Here is a 25898-nt window from a genome sequence, read left to right on the forward strand (position 1 = left end):
CATACAGATACTTGTGTTTATATATATGACATTTACATATTTATATTTTTGAAATCATGTCAGAATGATTAGAAAGTAGAGTAGGAGGTAAGACCTCAATATAACCATCACCGATGGAATACCATGATTCATTCATGAAATTCTTTGTGAAAAAAATATCATGGAGTATAATAAATAATCAGAAGGATTATTTAATAATTCTATGAAAATTACAGTAATTATATGACAAAATAATAAAATAATAATAATTATGTAGAAAATTATAAAGATGTTTCTGTTACTTTTTTTTTTTTAGATTTTATCTACTTATTTGACAGAAGGCGAGATCACAAGTAGGCAGAGAGGCAGGCAGAGAGAGGGAAGCAGGCTCCCTGCTGAGCAGAGAGCCCGATGCGGGCTCGATCTCCGGACCCTGAGATCATGACCTGAGCTGAAGGCAGAGGCTTAACCCGCTGAGCCATACAGGCACCCTATTACTTTATTTCTTAATTTGGAAACAAACAGGGAATTATTTCCAACCAAAACCGGAAGTCTTTAGTACTCAAGGTTTCCATGCATTTGTGGACATCTGACTTTTTAAAAAAATATGCCAGAGCATAGGTAGCAATGGGCTCAAGTAAGCCTGGAAGGAAGGACAGCCATGCCCAAGAAAGCAAAGGAAGGACGGGGTGGTCTGGCAGGTCCCAGCAGGAGACACTACAAGCAATTAAATCAGTCACAAAGTGAGGAGGAGCAGAGACAGAGGCAGGTCATGCCATGGGTGTAAGCCTGCCAGTCTCAGCAGCAAGCAGTCCGCCCAGAGAGTGTGGACCAGTCTGGAGACAGAGGCCAATTGCTCCTAGCTCTGTTTTTAAGCCTATCTGATTTCCACTGTTGTAAGAGGACTTTTCCAGTTGCAGAACATGAATAATCCTATTTCCTTTTAAATGTGTTATTTGGCATTTCATTCTAAATGCACATATTTTTAACTGATCATGCTGACTGGGAGATGTGAAAGGAGCCCAGTGTCCTGGCTTGTCCATCAATGCATGAAGACAGTCTAAAGACTAGAAACACATCCATCCTCTATTGGAGATGGGCCAGAGGTAGAGGGATCTTCCCTCTAAGGGAAAATTTATGAACATACCTCCCTGCAAATACAAGTTGTGGCTGCGAGAGATAAAGACATATCACACTGTAGTCAAATGTAGCCCTGACATTAGAGAGGTATTGCAGTCAAGCTGTATAATACCGAGATGTAAACACGAAATGTATTTAAACATACATTACATTTACACAGGAAACTGAAAGCTCCCAGTAATAAACCATTTCTGTCTCACAGGGGTTACTTTATAATGAAGAAGCTTAATAGGCATACATAGTTTTTTGTCTTGTTTGTGACTAAAAACTTCTGCTCAGGGGTACCTGGATGGCTCAGTCAGTTAAGTCTGCCTTTGGCTTGGGTCATGATCCCAGTGTCCTGGGATCGAGCCCCGCCTCAGGCTCCCTGTTCAGCCGGAAGTCTGCTTTTCCCTCTCCTACTCCCCCACTTGTGTGTTCCCTCCTTCACTGTCTTTCTCTGTTAAATAAATAAATAAATCTTTTTAAAAAATAAAAGACCTCTGCTCAAGACTTTTCTATTTCTAAAATACCACTTCCTCTCCAATGTTGTCTGACTAACTGGTTTCTGAATCTATGTAGACATAGATCTTGGTAGACAACTAACATGCCATGAAATAAAAAAAAAAAAAAAAAAAAAAAAAACCAACCAAAAAACAAACGATGATTGACTTCATGGGTGGGCAGCTGGAGTGGGTTTACGTCATGAAAATGTGACCCACAAATCTCACAAAGTCCCAAGAAGCATCAATAGGCATTTGGGAGAAGAGAAGACATTAGATAATTGAACAGGACCAGGACGCATCTTGGAACATTAGCGTGAGATCACTGATGAAAGGAACATTTGATAGAAGCTAACCAACATCCTGACCACTTCTTTCCAAGGAAAAACTATTGCCCAACCTCATAAAAGAAAGAAAAAAGAAAGATCTTTTCTATCGGTACAGATAGTTATGCGGCTACCGAGCTCTCTCCAGGAACCTAGACTACCCTGGAGAGAATGACATAAACTTTGGGAAAGAGTTGCTTTTATCCCCTATGTGGAATCCTTAAGTGTGATTTAACAGTCTTTGGAGAAAAACTTGCATTTGCTTGTTTTTTTCCTCACCTTCATCTGCCTTTTCTCATATGATGAGTATTTCTTTCCGCTGACAAATGATACGGCTCATTGCTGACAAGAGGACGGCCACTCCTTTACTCTAGAAGGAATCTTCTCCCTGGTGAACAGCCAAGAGCTTTTGTAAGAAGGGAAGAGAGAGGAAGGAGACGGGGCTTTTTTGGATGTGTTCTGTGCTGGATCCTTGAAGAGGTGCCTTCACATGACTGCCTAAGACAGGCAAGGGCAACAGGACAGCTCACTGACCAAACCCTGGGAAAGTTAGTTCGCCTGAACTTTGGTTTCCTCATCTGTGAAATGGAGATCAGAGTGCTTACTTGGAAGGGACTTCTTACGCTACGAGAGAGTGTATGTCCGATGCCTCACACGTGTCCAGCATGTGGGGAGTGTACAGTCAGTCACCCATCTCTGTCGATTTCGTATTTTTGAGTTTTATTTTCATCAGTTCAGAGAACTGCAAATATCACATCATTATTTCTTTGAAAACTACCCCCTTCTAGGAGACAGGCTACATGGCTTGGGAGCGTTGAAACATTTTATTACTTCTAATATATGATCATGCCTTCGTTTTGGCGAACTTAAAATGCTTGGCCCAGATGGCAAGTTATATAATCAGTATCATTCTCCTGGACTCTGAACTTCTGTTGGACATGAAATATCACTCCCACTCTGAAACCAGCACCCACTTCAGGATTAATTAACTTAGGTATTTATGCAGTCATTCATTACTAGAAAAAAAAATATTGTGAGCCGAGTAGCTATGTGTGTGGGGCTACAGAACCAAATGTGTCTCAGGAAAGCCCATCTGGGAATCAAGGGAAACAGTTTACCTACTGGCTACTGCCTTGTGTGGTTCAAATTCTTGTCCCCCAGGAACTCCCCTGAATTTCTGGTGCACAGGTGCACGGGGATGGGGTGGCTTTGATGGTGGGTGTCTCATTTACCACCTTGTATGTAAGAAGTTGGCTCCCTGGGCTAAGCCAGCCCTCTCAGCGATCCTCCTGGTCTTTAACGCATGTGTTTTTTCTCTTTCTTTGACCTCCTGTTTCCAGCTCATGTCTCTGGAGCCTCCAGCTGGTGGCACAGCCTTATGGACCCCAAACCCTCCAGCTTGCCAGCCAGGGAAAACCGAACTGCTCATGGTCATTTCATTCCTGGCATGCCTGTTTTCTTTTCATGGAGGATATTTTTATTTTTATCTTATTTATTTATTTATTTATTTATTTATTTTAGGGCCCTTTCCCAAGATGATCAAGATGACATCCACCTAAAATTAGAGGATATAATTCAACTGGTAAGTCCAGCCGTGGTCTCATCCAACACAACTGTGTGCAAACTCCCTCTCAAAGGCGAGCACTGTTATGGCCATGACTGAGCACTGGGGTCTCCAGCGCCGTTTTAGGTGAAGCATGGTGAGATGACCTAGATTCGCCTCGGAGGTCAGCACTTGGTCCATACTGTGAATGCTGGCTGATATTTCCAAGCCTTCTGTCATTGTCTTCGAGGCTGGAATCCCTGAGGGACCTTGTCCTTGGAGCGGCTGCGGGCGCGGGGTCTCAGCGTGTGCCATCCCCACCTTCCTCTCTTGCAGACAGACTGTCCGAAGGCTGAGTGCTTTGAGACCTTGTCCGCCATGGAGCTGGCTGAGCAGATCACCCTCCTGGACCACATTGTCTTCAGAAGCATTCCCTACGAGTGAGTGCGGCCCTCCCCGCTGCAGGCCCCCTCAGGCAGGCCCCGGGGGGCGTAGAGCTGCTATTACTCCTCAGGCAGATGTGTGTGCACAGAGGTGTGAGTCTTAATCTTAGGGTGGTTTGGTCTGATTCCAATGCCTTTTGGTCCCAGTTTATGTTAGAAATATGGCTTTGGAGACACCGGGGACTGTTAGGATGTTTCTTTCCGTGCAGCAATTTCCATGGAATGGGAATTTCTTTGTATTCTCACCCCCTTGATTATAGGAACGTCACTATGGCTGCAACCGTAGTTCTTGAACTGCTTGGTGCCCGCTGTCCTTTGGGAAGCTTGTTAAACATGTACATTCCCAGATATCCCCTTCAGAGATTTGGGTTCTAGTAGGTTTGAGGCCAGGAAAAAGGCATTTTCCATGAGAATCCCAGACGCTACTATGTGATCTGAGTATACTTTGAGAAGCACTGATGATGGGTAAAATCTGGGAATTCGGCTACAACTCCTCACCTGCTCCCATGAGTCAACAGGTATTGCTGACCTAAGAGACTCTGCAACACGGTGGCTAGACTCCTGCTATGGAGCGCTCCCTGAGTGCAGGCGGAGCAGAGCCCTGGGGCGTCAGCTGCCCCATGATGAGTGGCCATGTCACCACTTCAGCCTTCTCACATAGAGCACGAGGAGGCCTGTAGCCCCTTCCCACTGCAAAATCAGGAGCTCCACAAGCAAGGTCTTTGGACAAATGGCTACTGTTGGCCCACGTCCTTGAAATAGCTAAATGAAGGATAAAGGAGGGGCTGGGCAAGAGATACACATGTGACCCGTGTCGCAGGTAGGGAAGAGGCCATGATGATGCTGGGGGTTCAGGTGCAGCGGTGGGCGGTCAGAGAGGCATAAGGGCCCAGGCCAGAAGACGCCCTGCAGGCTGTTCTGTAGACGGTGTATCTTCTCACCCTCCCCATCTCCACTGATGCATGAGGTTGGGGGGAATGAAATGTGGACTATTGGCTGTCCAAAAGAACCCAGTGACTACTTGAAGTCTTGAGTTAGAAACCACAAGTGCCGTGGGGCACTTGGGAAGGGTTCTGTCAGCTAAGCATCCAACTCTTGATTTTGGCTCGGACTCTGGGCTCAGCCCTGGGCATGGATCCTCCTTGAGATTCTCTCTCTTTCTCCCTCTGCCCTTCCCCAACTTTCTGTCTGTCTGTCTGTCTCTCTCTCCCTCTAAGAAAAAAAGAAACCACAGTGCCTCTCCCCACCTCCTGACTCGCTTCTAGTCAGTGGGGAATTCGGGGAGGGGGAGATGAACCTGACTGAGCTCTGTGGAGGAGGAGAAAGAGCAAAGGCCAAACCTCCACAGTCAGTCTCTTCCTGGGACTCTCTCTTCCTCCCCTCCCTGCTGGCTTGGACATCTACCCATTATTTTCATCTGTGGAACTGCCATACCTTTATATCCAACAGCCCTGCGGGAACTTGGAGGAACAAAACAACCTCTTGCAGGAACTCACTCAACATTTCTGGATTAAGACTGTGTCAGAGTAATTTCACTTCAGGTTTTCTTTTGTCAAGCCAATACAAAATACTTGCCGTATGCACCACCTTGCCTGTCCATTGCTTGCTGTGATCTGGTGGGCTGGTTGGGAGCCAAGTGAAGGGGCAGGGATCTTACTCAGAAGACAGACCTTCCAGCAGGCTGAGCTCCTACCACTGGAACGGCCTTCCCTGTGTGAAGTGGTAACAAGTGTTTATGCAGCCTTCACCATGTGTCCTGTTCTGGGCTCTTGGCCGAGCAGAGGGAAATCCCTGCTTGAGGATTTGACATCGTCCTGGAGAATATCAGAGCAAAGTGGAGGAACACATGTTGTTCGTAATAAACATTTTTGGTAGTGATGGATTTTTCAGCCCTTCTGCTAAGGCTTAAAGTTTTTCTAAGCCGATCCAGGGAAAACAGTCTTGGTTCCTGAGTTAGTACTTAATGTCTTTATTCTTCTTGTGATGGTCATTGTGTTCCAATTTCAGAGGAGCCTTTATCTTGATCCTAATAAGGACAAAATTCCAAACATTTATAAGAGAAAGGTGGAAATTGAAAAATCTTTCTTTTTGGCGTAAAGTGGTAAAATGCTGGAGATGAGCCAAAATTCATTTGAGATGGTCAAATTTAATGTATATAATATTTGTACTCATAGTTCAGGATCATGGCCGCCACTTTAAAAACTTAACTGGTTTTCTGTTATGCTTTGAACTTACAGAGAATTTCTTGGGCAGGGGTGGATGAAGCTGGATAAAAATGAAAGAACACCTTACATTATGAAAACCAGCCAGCACTTCAATGATGTGAGTAACCATAAAAATAAAACTTGGGCATGTTATAGGAAGCTAAGTATCAGGGTCTTACGACTCCTTCCCTAAAATAAAGCAAGTCTGCCCCCACTTTTTAAACAAAACTGATGAAAGTTTTTGTTTGTTTTTTTTTTTTTTAAATCTTCAATCTTCTCTAAGAGCTCACAGTGATGTAATAATTTCTAGTTAACTTCCAGACATGAGAGGTTCACTTCTGATGAAACTCCAGTCTGGTAAATGCTCAATAATGTATAGGTGGCTGCTGTTATTGCTATTACAATCATCATTACGTCGTGGTGATACATTGACTAGTTACACTAGCACATGTGTCACTGGTCCCCGGTGGTGCTGGTGACAGTAAGGTTGGGTTAGTACAAATCATCCTCATTATTACTGAGCACTCAGCGCATATGCATTCCAGGGTTGGAAGGGACCGCTTCGAGTGTAATTACAGTGGTACTGCAGCTGTGCGTGCTGGTGACCAGCTGTCGGTCCAACTCGCTGCTCTGCTTTTCTCCAGCAGTAAGACGGAGCTTCTTTTTTACCCACCGACTCCTAATCAGTTCTGTTCTAATGATCTTCATCCTTTGACGGAACCACATATGTGGGAGTATCTTGAGGCCTAGGTAGGCAAAGGGAAGGCTCCCTTTCTGGTTCTACTGAAAAACAAAAGGGATAATGATGTTAAAAAAGACTACAAGCTGGGGCGCCTGGGTGGCTCAGTGGGTTAAAGCCTCTGCCTTCGGCTCGGGTCATGATCCCAGGGTCCTGGGATCGAGCCCCATGTCGGGCTCTCTGCTCAGCAGGGAGCCTGCTTCCCCCTTTCTCTCTGCCTGCCTCTCTGCCTACTTGCGAACTGTCAAATAAATAAATAAAATCTTTAAAAAAAAAAAAAAAAAGACTACAAGCTTCCCTGTAGGTAAATTAATAAGTCATTCAGGCTCACAATAAAAAACAACAATGTAGATTCCCAAGACAGAGCTTTGTGCAGGGTACCTGCAGGTTACACGTGTGCTTCGTGGATATTACCCCACGAGGAGCACCCACGCCATTGCTGCCTAAGAGACAGGACACGGGAGCCCTCTGGCTCCTCTCTGAGAAGCAGAGGCCCCGCTTAGAAAATGGACTTCTGTTTTCTGTGCTGTACATACTCTTGGGATATAATGAACCATCAAATGAGAAGTTCCCTCCCGGGTTCCAGACCCTCACGTCCCCACTTGGATGGCTACTTGCACTGTGCCTTCAACAGATTGCAAATGGGTCTCCTGATCCTTAGTACCTCCCAGACCTGCCCCGCCTACTTCTTCATCTTACGCGATGTTCTTAGCCTTGGCCCAGAGTGTGTGGCCCAGACCACACACTCACTCACCCAAACACAGAATTTAGAGGGCATCTCTGACTGTGTCACCCACCCCACCTCACTCCCCAATATACGAATGAGCCCGAAATCTACATACGTCCCAGACCATTTTCCCCTACTTTCCTACTGCCTTGATTCAACCTTGATTTAACCTTTCATCCTTTTCTCCGAGAGCTCCTACCTCACTCTCCCGACTGTCATCTCCTTGCCCCCAAACCCATTCTTCACACAGTGTCACAGAAAAAAAAAAAAAAAAAAAAAACTTCTGAAAGACCAATCTGTTTATATCACTTTCATGACAAAATCTGGCCAGCAGCTTCCTCTCCCCTTCAGAATACAGTCCCAGTGGCTCAACGTGGCCTACAAGAGCCCTGCCTACCGGGCTTCCGTGTCTCTCTTGTGGCTTTGCTGTGCTCCTCAAGACGACTGCCAGATCCCCTGTTACACTGTGCCTTCTACCTCCGTCCCTTTCCAGATGGTCTCCTCTGATGAAAAGCAGTGGCTAGCTCCTCCTCATCCTTTAGGACTCACAGCAGGGATGACCTCTTTCTGGAAGCCTCCTCTCTACGAGGCCAGACAACCCCCACGACCTCCATGTCCGCAAACCCCTCCATGAAGACTTAGCTTTGCCTTTCATTATGTGATATTTATTTGTTTGTGTCTGCCTCCCTTCATGTTTCTGCCTAACAAGGCTCAGTGGCTTGAGGTCAGGGATACTGATTTTTTGGTGTTTCCTGTTCTCAGAACCTTAAAGAATGCCTAGTCCATTCTAGGTTCTCAGTATAAAATAATTTTTTAATGAATATGTACAATTCTGAGACACTGTGAGATCTATGGAATTGTCAGAGAACTGGTACACGCCCCAGATTCACTGTATGGATATAAGATGACACTCACCAGATTCATTGTATGGATATAAGATGACACTCACCAGATTCATTGTATGGATATAAGATGACACTCACCAGATTCACTGTATGGATATAAGATGACACTCACCAGATTCATTGTATGGATATAAGATGACAGACCTTGCATTCCCTTTGTTAGTAATCAATCCTAAACTGTCCTTTCCCTTTCTGTATGCTAAGTGTTGGGCGGTGCCAGCTGCCTCTTTTTCTCTCGGTTTCATCTAAGAGCGTAATAGTACTTACCCCTTGAAACTGTAGTTTCAAGTACTATAGTACTTGAAATAGTACTCCCCAAAGTACTTACTATAGTACTTGAAATAGTACTCCCCAAAGTACTTATCCTATTCACTCTGGTGGGGAAAATCCAGCGAGATAAGGAATAAATGTTCTCTCTTCCCCTGTCCCTAAATGTGTCTGACTTGAGACCTGATCAGGTTAGAGTCTGATTTGCTTGGGGGTCAGTGTGTTTTCTTTTTCTGTGGTAGTTGGGCCTTCCTGGTTCCCACACATCAGGGGTGAAGGACCTCTTGTGGAGAGCCCCAAGGAGTGAATCCATCGTCAGCAAAGTTTGCCATTCCTCCAGAGTTAGCTCATTCTTTTCCATTTCCTCAATAGTTACTAGAAATAACTCCCTCATCAAAATTATTCATTAAAAAACAAAAAAAAAATGACCTGTTCCCCCAACATACGGATTCCCAACAGTCCCTCTCTGTTCACTCTGAGGATGAACAGGTTCCCATTGGTTTCTTGTTGCTATTAGCATTACTACACATTTTAGTCTCTTCAGAAAGTTGGTATCTAAATGTGGACTTTGACCTCCATGTCCCTTGCCACCCTATTTTCCTGACATCTCTATGGGTGAGTCAGGTGCTTTGCCTGAATGCAATTCTTCGGCTCTTAGCTGGCCTCTCTTGGCTTTTGCGTTGTCTCAGATGAGTAACCTGGTGGCCTCCCAGATAATGAATTATGCCGATGTCAGCTCCCGTGCCAACGCGATAGAGAAGTGGGTGGCCGTGGCGGACATTTGTCGCTGCCTGCACAACTACAATGGCGTGCTGGAGATCACCTCAGCCTTAAACAGAAGCGCCATCTACAGGCTGAAGAAAACCTGGGCCAAGGTGTCCAAGCAGGTGAGCTCCGGCGTGTCCCCCACCCGCGGCTGAGAGGAGAGGCCGGGAGACCAGAGCCCAGAGCTGAGGGAAATATAAAGAATTAGAAAATAATTAACCACATCGAGCAGCTCAGTTGCCAAAGAAAGGTGCCAACGTGGGTAATTACTGTGTTCTTACCACTTAATTGATTCCACACAGGTGCACTTCTAACTGGTTAATTTAGAAAAATAAATACAACCCCAGACATTCATTATAACGTATTTGGGGACAACCTCAAACGGTGCAGTTGCTAGTCAGAAGTTGTCTCCTAAATTATTTAGAGAAGGCCTATGAATTCCGAGTGAGCACAGCAGTGTCCGGCAGTGCATTCTTTCTCCCCAAAGTAAACGTATTAGTGCCCTAGGGTCTCAACGTTCACTGTTGTTGGTTTTTGATTTTGTTCATTTATGTAGTAAACTTTTGGCATAAAGACAAGGGGTGCAGGAAGCATTCTTTTTTTTTTTTTTTTAAGGAGGCGATCTTAATTTCCTTTTAATGGGACTCAACTTGTTCATGCCTATTGTTTTCATTCGATTTTTTCAAGATTCAAATGAAATCAGTCTCCTTGCTGCCCTTTCCCCCCGGCCTCCTCTCTGGGTGCCGGGGAGGGCTCCTTTGGGCTTCTGGGAGGCTTTGTGCACTGACCGGTCTCCTGGTGCAGTCTTCTCCTACTTGGTTGCCGGCTCCAGGCCCCCGTGAATTGCCTGCGTGTGGTGTGTGTGGGTGTGTGGTCCGCCTGGCCTGCCCAGGAACAGGGGGCCTTAGCTGACCTCACCTGCCCAACAGCTCTCACTGGTTCCCACCGGCTTCGCTGAGACTGGGTATGTCCTACCTCTCCTAGAGGCTGTCCTGTCCTTGGTGATCCCGTGTGGGCAGGCTGACTCTTCTTTAGCAGATAACTACCCAGCCCTCTCAAACAGTGTTGGGGGAATTTTCCAGACTTCGCCATGTCCTCCTGGCGCCAGAAGCAAATTCTTTTATCTGTGATCAAAGCCTGGGCCTCACCATAGCTTTTATAAGTTCTATTTAAAAACAAAACAAAACAAAACTTTTTATGTTGGGATCATGTAGATTTACATATAGTTTGGAAGAAATAATAGAAATTTCCTACACCCTATACCTAGTGCCCCCCACAGTAACCCCTTGTGTAACTAAACATCACGACCACAAAGTTAACATTGGTAACATCACTAACCTTATTCAGACGATCTGTTTTACGTATGTGCTCATTTGGGCCTGTGTGTGTTTACTGCTATGCATTTTGATCACCCCTGCAGTGAAGATACAACACAGTGCTGTGACCCGGATCCCCCCTGCCGCCTTCCACAGCCATAGCCACTTCCTCCCTGCCCCTTCCCTAACTCTGGCGACCAAAAATCTGTTTTCCATCTCTATAAAATTTTGTCACTTCAAGGGCATTATATAAATGGAATCATATGGTAGATGACATTTTGAGATTGCCTTTTTAAAAATTCCCTAGATCCATTCGTGTATCAATACTTCGTTTCTTTTTATTGCTCAGTAGTCCTCATGATATAAATATAGGACATTTTAACCGTTCACCTCTTGAAGAACATCTGGGTTGTCGTTTTCAGTTTGGGGCTGTTACAAATAAAGCTGTTATGTACATTCACGCATAGGTTTTGTGTGACTCTTAGTTTTCGTTTCTCTGGGATAAATGCCCAAGTGTGCAAATGCTGAATCAGATGGTAATTGTGTTTATTTTTATAAGAAACTGTCGAATTCTTTTCCAGAGTGGCTGTACCATTTTATACTTGTATCAGCAAAGTATGGATCCCCCAGTTTTTCCAAATTCTTGCCCACATTTGCTGTTATCACTGTTTTTCATTTTAGCCATTTTGATATCTCATTATTGTTTCAATTTGCATTTCCCTAATGGCTAGTGATGTTAAACATCTTTTCATATGCTGTGTTTGCCATCTGTTTATCCTCTTCAATGAAATGTCTGCAGCTCATTTTTTAATTAGTTTTTTTTTTTTAACCTTTGAGATCTGCGAGTTCTTTTTATATCCCTCCCACTTTATTGTAGTTTAGCTACTCCAGGAGCGCCTGGGTGGCTCAGTGGGTTAAAGCCTCTGCCTTCGGCTCAGGTCATGATCCCAGGGTCGTGGGATCGAGCCCCGCGTGGGGCTCTCTGCTCAGTAGAGAGCCTGCTTCCTTCTCTCTCTATGCCTGCCTCTCTGCCTACTTGTGATCTCTGTCAAATAAATAAATAAAATCTTTAATAAAAATTTTTTTAAATTATTTTAGCTACTCCAGGTGCTGCGACTTTCCATGTAAATTTTGTAAAAAAAAAAAAAAAAAAAAAAAGTCTAAAAACCATTACTGACACTTTTATTGGAATTTCAGTAAACCAATCAATTTGAGGAGAACTGACATCTTGATTCTGTCGAGTCTTCCAGTCCACACAGTTTGTCTTTCCATTTCTTTAGGATTTCTTTGCTTTCTTAAATCAGCATTTTGAAATTTTCAGCAGATAAGTTCTGTGTAAATTTTTTAGACTTATGCCTAAATACTTCATTTTCTTTAGAGAAATTTTAAATGTCACTGTGGTTTTAATTTTTAATTTTAATTTAATCAATGTCATTGTTTTTTTTTTTTTTTTTTTTTTTTTTTTTTTTGTATTTGTCCTCTATCTCCAACTTTGCCAAACTCATTGATCAGTTCTAGGGGCTTTTTTATAGAGTCCCTGGGATTTTTCTACACAGACCGTTGTCATCTGTAATGGGAACTATTTTACTTCTTTCTTTCTAATTGATATGCCTTTTATTTCCTTTTCTTGTCTTATTGCTTTAGCTAAACTTCCAATACTACGTTGAATAAGGCTGGTGAGAAAGGACATTCTTTCCTTGTTCTCAGTCTTGTGGGGAAAGCATTCAGTCTTTCCCAATTAAGGATCATGCTAGCTATAGGTATTTTGTAAATGCTTTTATAAAACTGAGGAAACTACTCCCTCTTCTTAGTTTTTTGATAGATTTTATGATGAGTGGTGTCATAATACTGTTTTTAAAATGGGCTTCAAACAGCTAGATCAGAATCTAAAAACTGGACACCGATACCCTTGTTGTGGCTCACTTTTGCCTCCTCATAAGGCAATGGTAACCCTTGCCATTGGGCACTGGATACAGAGAGCACATTATCTGGTCACACACACTGTCACACTTCGTCAAGGTCAGTAAGTCATTCCTCTGCCTTCTCTTTCATTCTCTCCCCTATTTCTTTTTTCATCTGAGGTTGGTACCAAGGGATTCATAAATCTTCTTTAAGAAAACATTGGTCCTGTGAGCCAGCAATTGCACTACCTGGGATTTACCCGAGGGATATAAAAATGCCCATTCAAAGGGCTACCTGCACCCTGATGTTTATAGCAGCATTATCAACAATAGCCAGATTATGGAAACAGCCCAATGTCCATTGACTGATAAGTGGATAAAAGAGATGCAGGATGTATATATACACAAACACACACACACACACACACACACACACACACGGTGGAATATTATCCACAAAAAAGAAAGAAACGTTGCCTTTTGCAGTGAATAGAGCTAGAGAGTGTTATGCCAAGCAAAATAAGTCAGTCAGAGAAAGACAAATACCATATGATTTCACTCATATGTGGAATTTAAGAAACAAAACAGATGAACATTGTGAGGGAAAAAAAGAGAGAGGCAAACCAAGAAACAGACTCTTAACTGTAGAGGACAAACTAAGGGTTATTGGAGGGAAAGTGGACTGTGGCGGGGGTAAGGGGTCCAAGGGGGGAGAGGATAGATTGAACAGGTGGTGGGCATTAAGGAGGTTACTTGCGATGAGCACTGGGTATTGTATGAAAGTGATGAATCACTGAATTCTACACCTGAAACTGATATTACACTGTATGTCAACTAGCTGGAATTTAAGTAAAAACTTGAGAAAAAAAAAAAAAGAGCGGTGCCTGTGTGGCTCAGTCATTAAGCCTCTGCCTTCGGCTCAGGTCATGCTCCCTGGGTCCTGGGATTGAGCCCCACATTGGGGTCCCTGTTCAGCGGGAAGCCTGCTTCTCCTTCTCCCACTCCCCCTGCTTATGTTCCCTCTCTTGCTGTGTCCTCTTTCTGTCCAATAAATAAAATCTTAAAAAAAAAGAAGAAGAAGAAGAAAAGAAAAGAAAACATTAAACTTCTCCTGTTGTTGACTTAGGTGATACCCATGTCTTTGACAGGATGCAGCTTTAGGGATAACTGACTCTGGAATAGGGGTGATAAGACTGATACTAAATATTTCTTTCAAATTTGAATGTACCACCTGTAGAGGCATTAAGTAGAATATACCATTTCAATCCCATGAAGGCGTCACTCCAAGTGGCTTTCAAAGAAGTGCTAGGCCATCGTCCCGGGCCCAGGACCTGGGTCTAGTCACCATCGGGAGTGCCTGGTTGCAGATATGGTCTCCTTCAGATTCTTTCATCATACCGTCTGCTCTGCGGCAGTCTCTTCTTTAGATCTGAGTCCAGACAGAGAGACATCCAGAAGGCATGGAGGACCGGGCAGTTTGAGGCCCACCAAATTCGGTCTGTGGCTCTAGGACAGACTCCGTTTGCACAGCTTCTTTCAGCCCAAGGCCAGCTCTGCGCCAGGCAGGAGGCCCACCTGGGGCCCCATCCTGTCCCCTTCACCCCGCCGTCCGTCCCCAGGCCTTGCTGGCTATCTTCTTCCAGAGTCCTCAGGAACCAGGGTGGGGAAGGTACCCCTTTGAGTCATTCTGAAAGCTGTCATGAAGCATGCAGCTGTTCCCCAGACCGAGACAGAGTAGTCTGAAGAGTCGCAAACGGGCACTCCGAGAGCTTTTCCTGCCAGCCCGCCTGGGTATTACCGGGAGTGGGTCATCATCCCCAAGTGCCACCTTCCCGGTCTCCCGCGTCCATGCGAGAAAGTCCAGATCAGTGTCAACAGCAGTTTTATTTCTTGGAAAATGTCAGTTTTGCTTTTCTAACAAGTTGAGAAAGATAATCGCAAAACAAAGGGTTTGTAGCAGAAGATAGCTAAGCAACCAAATTTGTGTCTTGGTGATTCAGAAATGAACACCCGAAAGGACTGACCGTGAAAACCACCTGACGTGAGACCTCCCATTTAAGATTCCCTAAGTCGACGTGTGCTTTACCAATCATTTAAGTCCCTAATTTCTCGTGCATCGCACTTTTTCTTTTCTATACCTTTTCCACTTTTTGCCTAAATGAGCAATATAGTCACTTTCTCTTCTCCACAAGTTTTCTTTTTATTTTATTTTTTTTAAAGATTTTATTTATTTATTTGACAGACAGAGATCACAAGTAGGCAGAGAGGCAGGCAGAGAGAGAGGAAGGGAAGCAGGCTCCATGCTGAGCAGAGAGCCCGATGCGGGACTCGATCCCAGGACCCCGGGATCATGACCTGAATCAAAGGCAGAGGCTTTAACCCACTGAGCCACCCAGGCGCCCCCACAAGTTTTCTTTTTAAACATCAAATTGAGTCATAATGCCTATAATACTTCAAAAATCATATCACATCACAACGGTCTGATAAAGGCACCAGCACCTGCCACTCTGGAAGGGAACTGAGGATCTCTTGGTCAAACCACAGCAGTGTTTTCACGGCAAGCTAAGTTGTTCGTTTCTTTCCAGACAAAAGCTCTCATGGATAAGCTTCAGAAAACTGTTTCATCTGAAGGAAGATTTAAAAATCTCAGAGAAACCCTTAAAAAGTAAGTTTATCTTAATTATTAAGTCATTTATAATTCAGAAATGTATTTTTAAAATGTATACAGTTTACAAATAGTGGCCTACCTCCTTCTTGGCTTTGAAAAGAAAAACAAATGGGCAACAACTTCCATCATCTTGGTATTTTCCTGATTTGGGGGGACATTTGAAATATTGTGCATACAGTAAGTGTCCTATGGACCTACTGGTGGCATGCAGATGATCCTAGATACGAAGAAAATATCACGATCTTTTACTCTAAAATCAAACCATCTTTTACTATAAAAAGCTTCTTGATTTGGTATTTATTAATCTAAACACAATGAGGAAACTGTGGTTCACAGAGTTTGCCATCAACCCTTAGCAAGTGGTCATGCTGGGACTCAGACCCAGTTCTCTCTGGCTCAAAAGCCTATGTCCTCCAAACTCTTGACTTTGAGAAGACCAGGATACCCCACCTCGAAAACCACAACAAAGAAGGCATGACTTTAGAGTGCAGTGGTGATATTCATTAGGTCTATAACCTCTGAAACATTGAAATACTAATGAAAGCAGAAAACAAGCTTTAAAAGCTCTAATGACATTGATTTTTCTATCCAGCTCCTGAAGATTCCTCCATGCTCTTACTCCCTGGGGAAGCGCGGCCCGTGTATAAGTACCACAGACAAGTACCGCTAGCACATACTTGGTATTTGTCTGTAAGACATCCTTTGGTTTGAACATGCCATTGTCTCAGGCACATTGTACAACACAGGCTGTAATTTTCTGTTCTATTGTGTTGTGAGATGTAATGAAAACTCATAATATCGTGAGTGTGCTTGTGCAGACAGAATTAAAAGACTTTGTTCTTCAGGATTGAAGCAGCGTGGTTGCTTCCTGTGAAACACGGGAGGGGAGTCGCTATTTGTGTGAATGAGCTTGAGAACAGTGTCTCTGGGTTTTGCAGCTGTAACCCCCCAGCTGTTCCTTATCTGGGGATGTACCTGACAGACCTGGCATTTATTGAAGAGGGAACACCAAACTTTACCGAAGAAGGCCTTGTTAATTTCTCCAAGATGAGAATGGTAAGTGATCATTTCATCAGCAGCCTGTTTCAGTGACGTCAGTAGCTTCGAGAGAAGAGGCTAAGTCACAGAGGTCACTGTTTGCTTTTACATTTTGAGCTGGAAGGGATGGAGGACACTGGGTTTCCTCACTGATGTGACTGATCGATGCGATTTTCAGCAGGGGTATTTCAGCTTGCATGCAGTCTGGGCAAAGGGGTGGGGAATAAATCTCCAGGAATGACTTCCTGAGACAGGGTAGTGGTAGTGACAGATGCTGAAGGCTTCTTGCTGGACAACCAGGTTCTAAGCACCAAGTTAGAACAAGGAGCCCAAGGTCAGTAACACCGAAGAGCTTGCCATTGCTGGACCTGAGGTCACCCAGTTCCCGATTGTGAAGTCAGTATCTTCTGCATTTCATGTAGCTCATGGAAGGGCAAGAAAGCCCTGGCTGGGCATAGAAAATGATAGGGCAGGGCTCTGACATTTCACTGGAGAAAGTATGTGCTGACTTGTGGATAGGACCTGGAAGAATGTGTTGCAATACAAGGAAATACTTGGGCTTTGATTTTGTTGTGACTGTTTCTCTCTCAGATATCACACATCATCAGAGAGATACGCCAATTCCAGCAGACTTGCTATCGAATAGACCATCAGCCAAAGGTAACATTGTATGGTTGTTAAGGGAATTAATAAAGAAAAAAGTGAAAATTAATGAATTAGAAACAGTGGTAAAAGTGGATTGATAATATCAAAAGCTGACTCACAGGAAAGACCAAGAAAATTGACAAATCTTTGGCAACTCTGATTGGGAAATAAAGAAGGCAAAAAGAACATCAGTTTCTCAAGATCTATTGATGGTATGTTCTATATTTCTCATAAATCATTACCACCTTGGTCCAAGCTACCTGGTCTGTGACCTGGTCTACTTGCATTCACTCTAGAATGTAAAATCCTTTCTACAAACTGCAGCCAGATAGAACTCTCTGGAACATAAAGTCAAATATATTTGTCCCCGGTGTAAAATATTTTAGAGGTTTTTTATGCTCTTCAGATCGAGAAAGTAAAAGTTTTGATGTGTCCAATAAGTCTTACATTACATGGCTCCTTCTTATCTTTCAAGGTTCATCTCACATCATATACCCCCTTTATTCCTCCATCCCAGCCACAACCAACCCACCCTTCCTTCCTTCCTTCCTTTTTTCATTTTTCATTTATAGATAGATATTTTTAAAATCATTTTAGCTTTACAGAAAAATTGAGAGGGTAGTATGGAAGATTCCCATAAAACTCACAGCCATTTTTTTCCTTATTATTTCATGGAACTTGATAAATTTATGGTGAAACTCATAAAGACGCTCAGATAGGCAAACAAACACCAAAACAAAACACACACACACACACAAAAACCCGATGGATTTTTTGAAAAATAAGAAGAGTAAATAGAGCTTTCACTACCAGATATAGACACATATCCTGAAACTATAGTGAATAATGCAGGACTACATTGGCATAGGAATCCAAATTCAAGGGATGGGATACAGTCCAGATGCAGATTTTGTCTATATGAAAATCTAATATGGAATAAAGGAGGCATTTAAAGAAAGTGCCAGAAAGAAATTGACCAGTCTCATAAAGGAAATGGGAATTTTGGCTCTCCATCTGATACCATTTCACACACAAAAAAATCCAGATGAGTTCATTACCTTAATATAAAAGAGTATTAAATTATTTGAATAAAATATAGTACAAAATATCTGCAACCTTTAGATTTGAAAGAACTTCTTAAGCAAAGGATGTATGAGCTATAAAAGATAAGCTTAATTAAGTTTGCTGCATCAAAATTAAAAACTTCTATATGGGGGTACCTGGGTGGCTCAGTGGGTAAAGCCTCTGTCTTCGGCTCAGGTCATGATCCCAGAGTCCTGGGATCAGCCCCATATCAGGCTCTCTGCTCAGCAGGGAGCCTGCTTCCCCCCCTTTCTCTCTGTCTGCCTCTCTGCCTACTTGTGATCTCTGTCTAATAAATAAATAAAATCTTTAAAAAAAAACCCAAAAAACTTCTATATGACAAAATATAGTAATTTAAAAAGCAAAAATAAAACCACTTAGACTAGGAGGTGATTTTTTTTAAAAATTTTTTCTTTTGATACAGAGAGAGTGCATGTGGGTGTGGGACAAGCAAGGGGAGGGATAGAGGGAGAGAGAGAGAGAGAGAGAGAGAGAGAGAGAATCTTAAGCAGGCTCCACACCCAGCGTGGAGTCTGGTGAGGGGCTCAATGTCACTACCCTGAGATCACGATCTGAGCTGAAATCAAGACTCGGACGCTTCATCGATGGAGCCACCCAGGTGCCCACAGCAGTTGACATGTGTAACATGTAAAACAAAGAGACAGAAGGAAAGTATTCCTGTAAGTCTGTAAGAAAAGTATACACAACTCTGTAGAAAAATCAGCACAGCTTTGAACAGATGAGGTAACTCACAGAATAAGAATCAAAACTGGCCAGTAAATATTTTTAAACTGCTCAACTTAGGAAGGAAATTATAAGGAGGCATCATTTTCACCCGACAGATAAACAAAATGTTAAAATACTGGTCATAGCAAACGTCAGCGTGTGGGATCTACCAGGAACTCTCACACACTCTAGGTACAGAACTTTGGGAGGATATCTTTGCATCATCTGTTAAAATTAAAAATTGATGAACTGAGCAAGTGCAAGTCTTCTGCTTTGCTGGTGGGAATAACATGGCCCATCCTCTTTAGAAAACTGTGCCTGCCGTGTGGATATTGCTTCAAACATTAAATATGCATCTACCTTATGACCCAGGAATCTCTCTCCTAGGTATTTACCCAGGGCAAATGAAAACAGGCCCACTGCAAGTCTTGTATAAAACATTCCTAGCAGGGGCACCTGGATGGCTCAGTGGGTTAAGCCTCTGCCTTCGGCTCGGGTCATGGTCTCAGTGTCCTGGGATCGACACCCACATGAGGCTCTCTGCTTGGCAGGGAGCCTGCTTCCCCCTCTCTCTGCCTGACTCTCTGCCTACTTGTGATCTCTCTCTCTCTCAAATAAATAAACAAAATCTTTAAAAAAAAAAATTCCTAGCATTTCTTAATAATAACCCCAACCTGGAAACGGCCCAGGTGTCCATAAATAGATGAAAGAATCAACAAATGTGGCAGATCCCTAGGACACCACGCCATTCAGCAATGGCAGGGCAGGCTAGTGGTAGACGTCACAACATGGAAGGACTTTGAACCGTTACACTGAGCGGAAGAAGCTAGACACGCAAGTACGGACTGTGTGCTTCCACTTCCATCAAAGTCTCGAGTAGACAAAACAAATGCATGGTGCTAGAAATCACAGCACGGGCCGCTCCTGGGAGCAGACTGACAGGGGAGCGGAAGGAGGGAACGTCCTGGGGTAGGGGAACGGTCCTGAACTGTGATATTTATGCTAAAACTAATCCAACTATCCATTTTTCTTACAAAAGTTATATCTCCATAAAATTAAAGCAGTGTTTCCACAGAAATCCTTCAGGCCCCAACATTTTTATTTTAGTGTCATTTCCTTTCATGTGACTGCTAGCGTCCACCCCAAAAGAACATTCCCACGTCAGCACTAAGCAAATGTGCGAACAGGGATTTCACTGTCGCTTTGTGTAAGCGTGAAACATTGACAGCAACTAAGCGCCCATCAGTAAGAGATTGTTAAATGCACTCGGGGAGATCACATGTTGATGTTGTAAGGCAGTTCACGTTCTCTGTGCTGACGTGGGGACCTCTCCCGTCCTACATTGAGGAGACGGAAGCGGAATAAGATGTACCTGAGAATTATAAGGGAAGAAAAGATTTCTATAAGGACATGTAGTGTCTAGAAAGACAGACACTCTGGAGAATACAAACCAAATGATAACAGTGGTGCCTCTTCAGGGACGTCCCTGGGGTGAGGAGCTGGGAGATGACTGGAAATGTATGGTCCTTCCTTCCTTCTCTTCCTTTCCTTCTTCACTTCTTCCCCCCTCCCTTCCTTTTTTTTTTTTTTTTCCTTTTTTCTTTTTTCTTTTTTGTACAGTGAGCATCTATTCATGATTTTTAAAACCATGATATAACATTTTTAAATGTTCAAGAGAAAATGTTGAATTGTGTCAGATTCCGTTCAGAAAATGTGCGCACTCGTGTTCCGAAAGAACCCAAAGCGAGGATTTCCCTGTTCCTCCAGGTCACTCAGTACCTGCTTGACAAAGCCCTCATCATAGATGAAGATACGCTGTATGAACTGTCACTAAAAATTGAACCTCGGCTCCCTGCTTGAAGGTCTGGCTTCGCCCCTGAGTCTGTAGACGTCTCCTGGAAAGCGGGCCGGACGGAACTGTGCATGCCATGCTTCCCACAGCGCCGTGAGGACCGGGGACGGAGACAAAGCCAGTCTCCTCCGTGCACCGAAGAAGATGGAACGGACCTGGAATTCTGTCTCCAGCCAGGGAAGCCCAGCTGTTTGGGGTCAAAGACAAATGCTTTCAGACTTGGGGTGGGAAGGAGAAAAGATTGATCCTCGGTAGAGCTGATGGTGCATTTTTCATAAGGGAATGTAATATAGGAGATGCTGGGAGGCATTTCAAGGAAGCGGGTAAGAAGGTCGGTTTCCGAGTCTGCCCGGGCTCCGTCAGAGCTCGCGGACAAGGATCCTGGAAAAGGCCCGAGCTGTTCGTCTGGCATTTCGCTGGCCTGGGTATACCTACCAACCTTCTCTTAGGGTTTATAACTGCCTCTGTCACATTCTCTGTATTACCAGCTTCCAGAACAGCCGAGGCTTCCTCTGTAGGGATGGGCGCCCATATGAGCAATTTCAGTCTACAGCATGTGCATGGTTTTTAGTGCATTCTAACTACTTACGCTGGAGAAATGGCATTTCTGAGACTGCTTTTTTTGGTCTTTAGGCAACAGCACAGGAAAGACACGATGACAGCCACGTGAATGTAACTTTGTTAAAATTTTAAAAACTCGGTAGGCTTTGCCCCGGGGGATCCCAGCCAGGGGCTGTCTTCAGGTGGGGTAGGGGCTCCTTCCTGAGGTTGTGGGGCCCAAGGAGCCAGTGCTCTCAGAGAGGCAGGTGCAGAGTCTGCAGAGAGGGGCCTGCACACCTCTCCAACGAGACTGTGGAAGGGGACAGAAGGCCACAACCTTGCCACAGGGTTTTAGGCTGAGTGATCAGACAGACTTAAAAATCATCTCTGCACCTTGCTGTGCTCTTCCCCTTCACCCTCCCCACAGAAATGTGGGATTTTTTTCCTGATTTACACAGACCATTTTTACGCTCATTATGAATACTGGTTGTATTTTTTAAAACGTTGTTTCGTGGGTTTTTTTTTTTTTTAAACCTACACGTCTGTGTGCTGTTGGTTGACAGTTCTTCCCCAGTCATCTTTGTTTTAAAATTTTGGGATATTTATGAGTGAAAATATTCTATGTGTATAGGAGATGGGACCAACCACTCGACAGCTCTTCTCTCCGAAGACTCAACGCAGGGGTTAGTCTGTGCGGGGGAAGGGACCTTCCTTTTCCCAGGATTGATGGTTGTGGAAGAAATAGGGCTATCTCACGTTTACCTCCCTCTTCTCTTCTCAGGGAGAGCTCTGCTTTAAAAGAAGAAAGAGGAAAAATACAGAGTTGTTGTTACCTGAGCCTATTGTACCTGATGATTTCTCTTAGGGGCATGAAGTACATTGATTCCGACATTGAAAATATTGATCTGTCTCGCTGTTTTCCCTCCTTCTTTGCACTTTAATGATCTTGTTAGAACTAACGGCTGGTTAATAAATTCAGCTTGCTGGCTCATAAGGCCCAGTGAAAGCACTAGCGTTGATAATGTACCCTAGATGGGGAGAATGTACATTTTTCCTGCATGGTAAGGGCCATCTCTGTACATAACTATATAGTGAAATACCAAGTAAGTAAAAGAAAATACTTCTAATATTTGAAGACCATTCCAAAAATACTTTCAATAGCTCATATTAGCCAACAGTGTAGCACTAAACCCAAGGAGGGTTACTTATGAATGCATTCTTTTTCTTTTTTTTGAGAAGTTGCTTGTTTGTTCTCTTTAGTCTCAAATGAGAGGTTGATGCATCGTGACGCATGATAAGAAGCATGGGTTGTTTGGATCGTAATGATGCATAACTTGCAATTTGTATCTCAGTGTTCACGTACTGAGGGTTTGAACTCATATATGTCAGCTTCACCAAGCATCTCGAGGTCTTGCCGAAGAAAAGGAAAATAAAGCTTATCTTTCTTGGCTCAAAAACACAGTCTTGGAAGGTGGACTAAAAACCACGAAAAATCAGTGGCAGGACCACACACATAGTAGTTTCAGGCAGAACAACATGTGGCAAGGTCCATGCGCTATGCCTTGAAGACTGCAAAGTCTTCCAGACGGGAAGAGGTCATTCTGCGTGTGGACCCTTATTTGTCCGACGCAAATGTTCCCAGAGGCACTGCAGTCCTTCTTACTAAAGAAAGATGAGAGATAGAGGCGTTTCCAAATGCTCCTCCCCTTTTGGAGAGCCAGGGTTTCCTCAGCTAGCGACAAAGCTGTCTCGCCAATTTCCTGCAGAATGTGGGAAGCGCCCCCCAGTGGTAAACTACGGGCACCGTCAGTTGCTATGGTGACCGTTAGCGTTTCCTTGAGTTACACGCCCCTCCTGCTTACTGGAGTCTGAAAGCTTGCTGGAACTGCATGCAACAAGACAGACCTCTGCCTCCAAGGGAGCTCCTTTTGATGATGTGCACCATTTCTGGACCATCTGGGAAAAGAATGTGCATTTAAAAAATTCAATTTGGTCACATTTAAAATAGCCAAGAGCAATTTGTAGTGCTTCTGATTGTTAAAGCACCCATCTTCTTCTGCCTTTCAAGTTTGTGTTTATTGTTGGAGCATGCACTCCCAGCTGTGTCTGCCTATATTCTATTATATGAGACCCACTTCTAAGAGCAGAAGGCAGGTCAGCCTGTCAACCAAATGGCAAACACTTGTATTGTTGCAAAATTAACCTAGAAAGTCAGAAGTAAAAGCCAATTTCATGCTTTCAGATGAATGCCCACATTTTGTACTGTCGATGAAATTATCTTGGGACTTTTAGGGGATGCCTTTGGTTATTAACTAAGACATCCAGTTTTGCTGCAGGGACAAATCTCTTACTTAAGCCAATACAATATGTGACAGGTTGAAGCATGAAGTACAATGTTGTCACTTCTCCTTAGTGTTTCCTCTGAAGGAATTTAAAGAGAGAATTTTGAACTACTGTTGCAATATTTTAAGTGGCTCTCCCACAAAGCTTACTATTTGTTAGATTTCATATGTCTTAAAGTACTGCTTAAAAACAAATAAAACTCATAGATACTGAATAACTTGGAAGAGAAAAATACATTGCATTCCCACTTGGAGTATACGATGATGGGTTAGCACCTCTTCTCTCACTGTATTATACAAGATAAAAACTTGGATCGGCAATGACTGGGTCACTTTTAAAATTCCCAACTTAAAAAGTAATGCAATAGAGGGGTCATTTCTCGCCCCCCAAATAACTTTTATTTTAAAATAAATGATTTTATTTAGCTTTTGTTTGCAAAGTTTTTTTTTATTCCCCCTGGAAAAAAATCTTTCTCTTTGCTTTAAAGATTTTTTTTAACCCAGCCTGTGATATTTTATCATTTTTACTGCTATTGAAATAGGATATACTATATGTGGGATATATATTACACGGTGGAATAAATTATATACTATTTATGGCTAAAGAAGAGAGCCAGGCTAATATGCACAGCCAGAAGGAATAAATGAACATGGTTCATTTTCATTTCAGTAAGACGGCAGATTGTACGTGTAGATAATGACTTGATTACTGGCGCCACTATGTGAATCCTGGTAATAAGACTTGAGTCAATGAAATCTAATCACAGTGTCATTTTTCTCCATGGCCATAAGTGACTTAAAAATCAAGGAAGGGCAGAGCTAGGGTAGAAAACAACTATTTTGTTGAAGGTGTAAACACAGGGATGATTGAGAAAATTATTCATCTCGGCCTCCGCACAGCCTGCATTATCTGTAGGGCTGATTGTACTTGATCTCATCTGCCCAAAAAAAAGAAGAGTTCTATAGGATGTTGAACCATGGTCTTTCGCACAACCCACTTTGTTCTTCCCTAGAAAGGCAGTTGTGAAAGAGCCGGCCGAGGTTCCCCGGCCGAGTCCGAGGCCCAGATGTCCACCTGCGAGTGGGGAAACCTTAGATCAGTGCTAAAACCTCCTCGAGCCCGTTCACTCATCTGCAAAATGAAACTAATCGTGATTCCTGTGCCGCCTACCTCACAGGGATGTCGTCAGGACAAAATGGGTTAGATTGTGAACTGTAAAGTGCTATCCAAATGTGAGGTAACGTGATTACCATCCCCATCTCTCTTTGGCAGAGAATTATTTAAATGTATTTCTTTGTTATTTGTGTGTGTGTGTGTGTGTATGGACAGACCCGTGTGTTACTTTGAGAAGCGTAATGTTTGTGTCCAGTAACTTTGCAAATCTGCTGACAATTGTGACTCTGACAGAGGGGTTTGTGCTGTGGCCTAACACTTGCCAGGTGGGGTGTGGGTTATACCTATATGCAAATTAAATTTCGCCTTTCTTGATTCGAAAATCTCATTGGTCTCTTCATTGATTTTTTTTTTTTTTTGCATTCTTCTACCTCGTCTTCTTTGTAGCAATGGGCTTCTTCAGATATTTGTTTACTTCTAAAGTTCAGCAGAAAATAAAGTTTGGAAGAAGCCCATGTTGCGGGCACTAAAATATCAGAGAACCTCGGAAAAAATATCAAGGGCCGTTGGCCCCACTGTCTCTCCAGCGCTTGAATCTCTCCTGTGACGTCCCCAGCCCATGTCTGACCACCTTTCAACACCCTCAGGCACATAGAACCTCATTACTGCCCAAACAGCCCGGTTCATCGAATGGCAGCTCAACCCCCATGGACAGGTTGAGTGCTCGGGTGACCTGGCCCAGCCATCATTCCAACCTCGGATGGGCTACTGAGCCATCTGAGGCCAAGTTCGTCGTCACCTAGGAAATAAGATACATGTCTGCCCTTAGAATGACTGCAATGGCTACATGGAATAATTTTGATAAAAAATACTCTAACTGTAGTCAAGTCAATGAAGTCGTGCTACCATTTCGGGCTGAAGAGAGCATGATGCAGCTGTCGTGCACAAGTGAGAAGTGAGGGGAGAAAGGATTGGGGCATCTCCTATTTCCTTGGCTTCCCTTTCCAATTCTGAAATGAGCAACCAGGCTGGTGGGGATTCAGGAACCCCACACAGCATTGCCCTTGCCTGGCAACACTTCCAGCCCTCGAGCTGGCCTCAGGAATGGGAAAGAGTGTAAGCCCAGGACAGATTTCCTCTCAAGCAGGTGACA

At 43.6% G+C, this 25898-nt stretch overlaps 1 protein-coding gene across 2 annotated transcripts in view; it reads left to right on the forward strand.

Moving 5' to 3' along the window:
- Positions 1–25128, forward strand: part of RASGRF2 (Ras protein specific guanine nucleotide releasing factor 2) — a 260071-nt gene extending 234943 nt beyond the window's left edge. Inside the window, exons 20-27 of one of the 2 annotated variants that reach the window (XM_059175372.1) lie at positions 3449–3509; positions 3807–3910; positions 6151–6235; positions 9445–9642; positions 15323–15402; positions 16344–16461; positions 17035–17103; positions 20665–25128. In XM_059175372.1, coding sequence (XP_059031355.1) covers positions 3449–3509; positions 3807–3910; positions 6151–6235; positions 9445–9642; positions 15323–15402; positions 16344–16461; positions 17035–17103; positions 20665–20757 — 808 coding nt within the window. In that variant the 3' untranslated portion in view covers positions 20758–25128. The remainder of the gene's footprint in view (positions 1–3448; positions 3510–3806; positions 3911–6150; positions 6236–9444; positions 9643–15322; positions 15403–16343; positions 16462–17034; positions 17104–20664) is intronic. The other variant, XM_059175374.1, reaches the window with a different exon arrangement.
- The last annotated feature ends 770 nt before the right edge of the window (positions 25129–25898 follow it).

The sequence above is a fragment of the Mustela lutreola genome, chromosome 5, assembly GCF_030435805.1.
Source record: "Mustela lutreola isolate mMusLut2 chromosome 5, mMusLut2.pri, whole genome shotgun sequence".
Lineage (NCBI taxonomy): Eukaryota > Metazoa > Chordata > Mammalia > Carnivora > Mustelidae > Mustela > Mustela lutreola.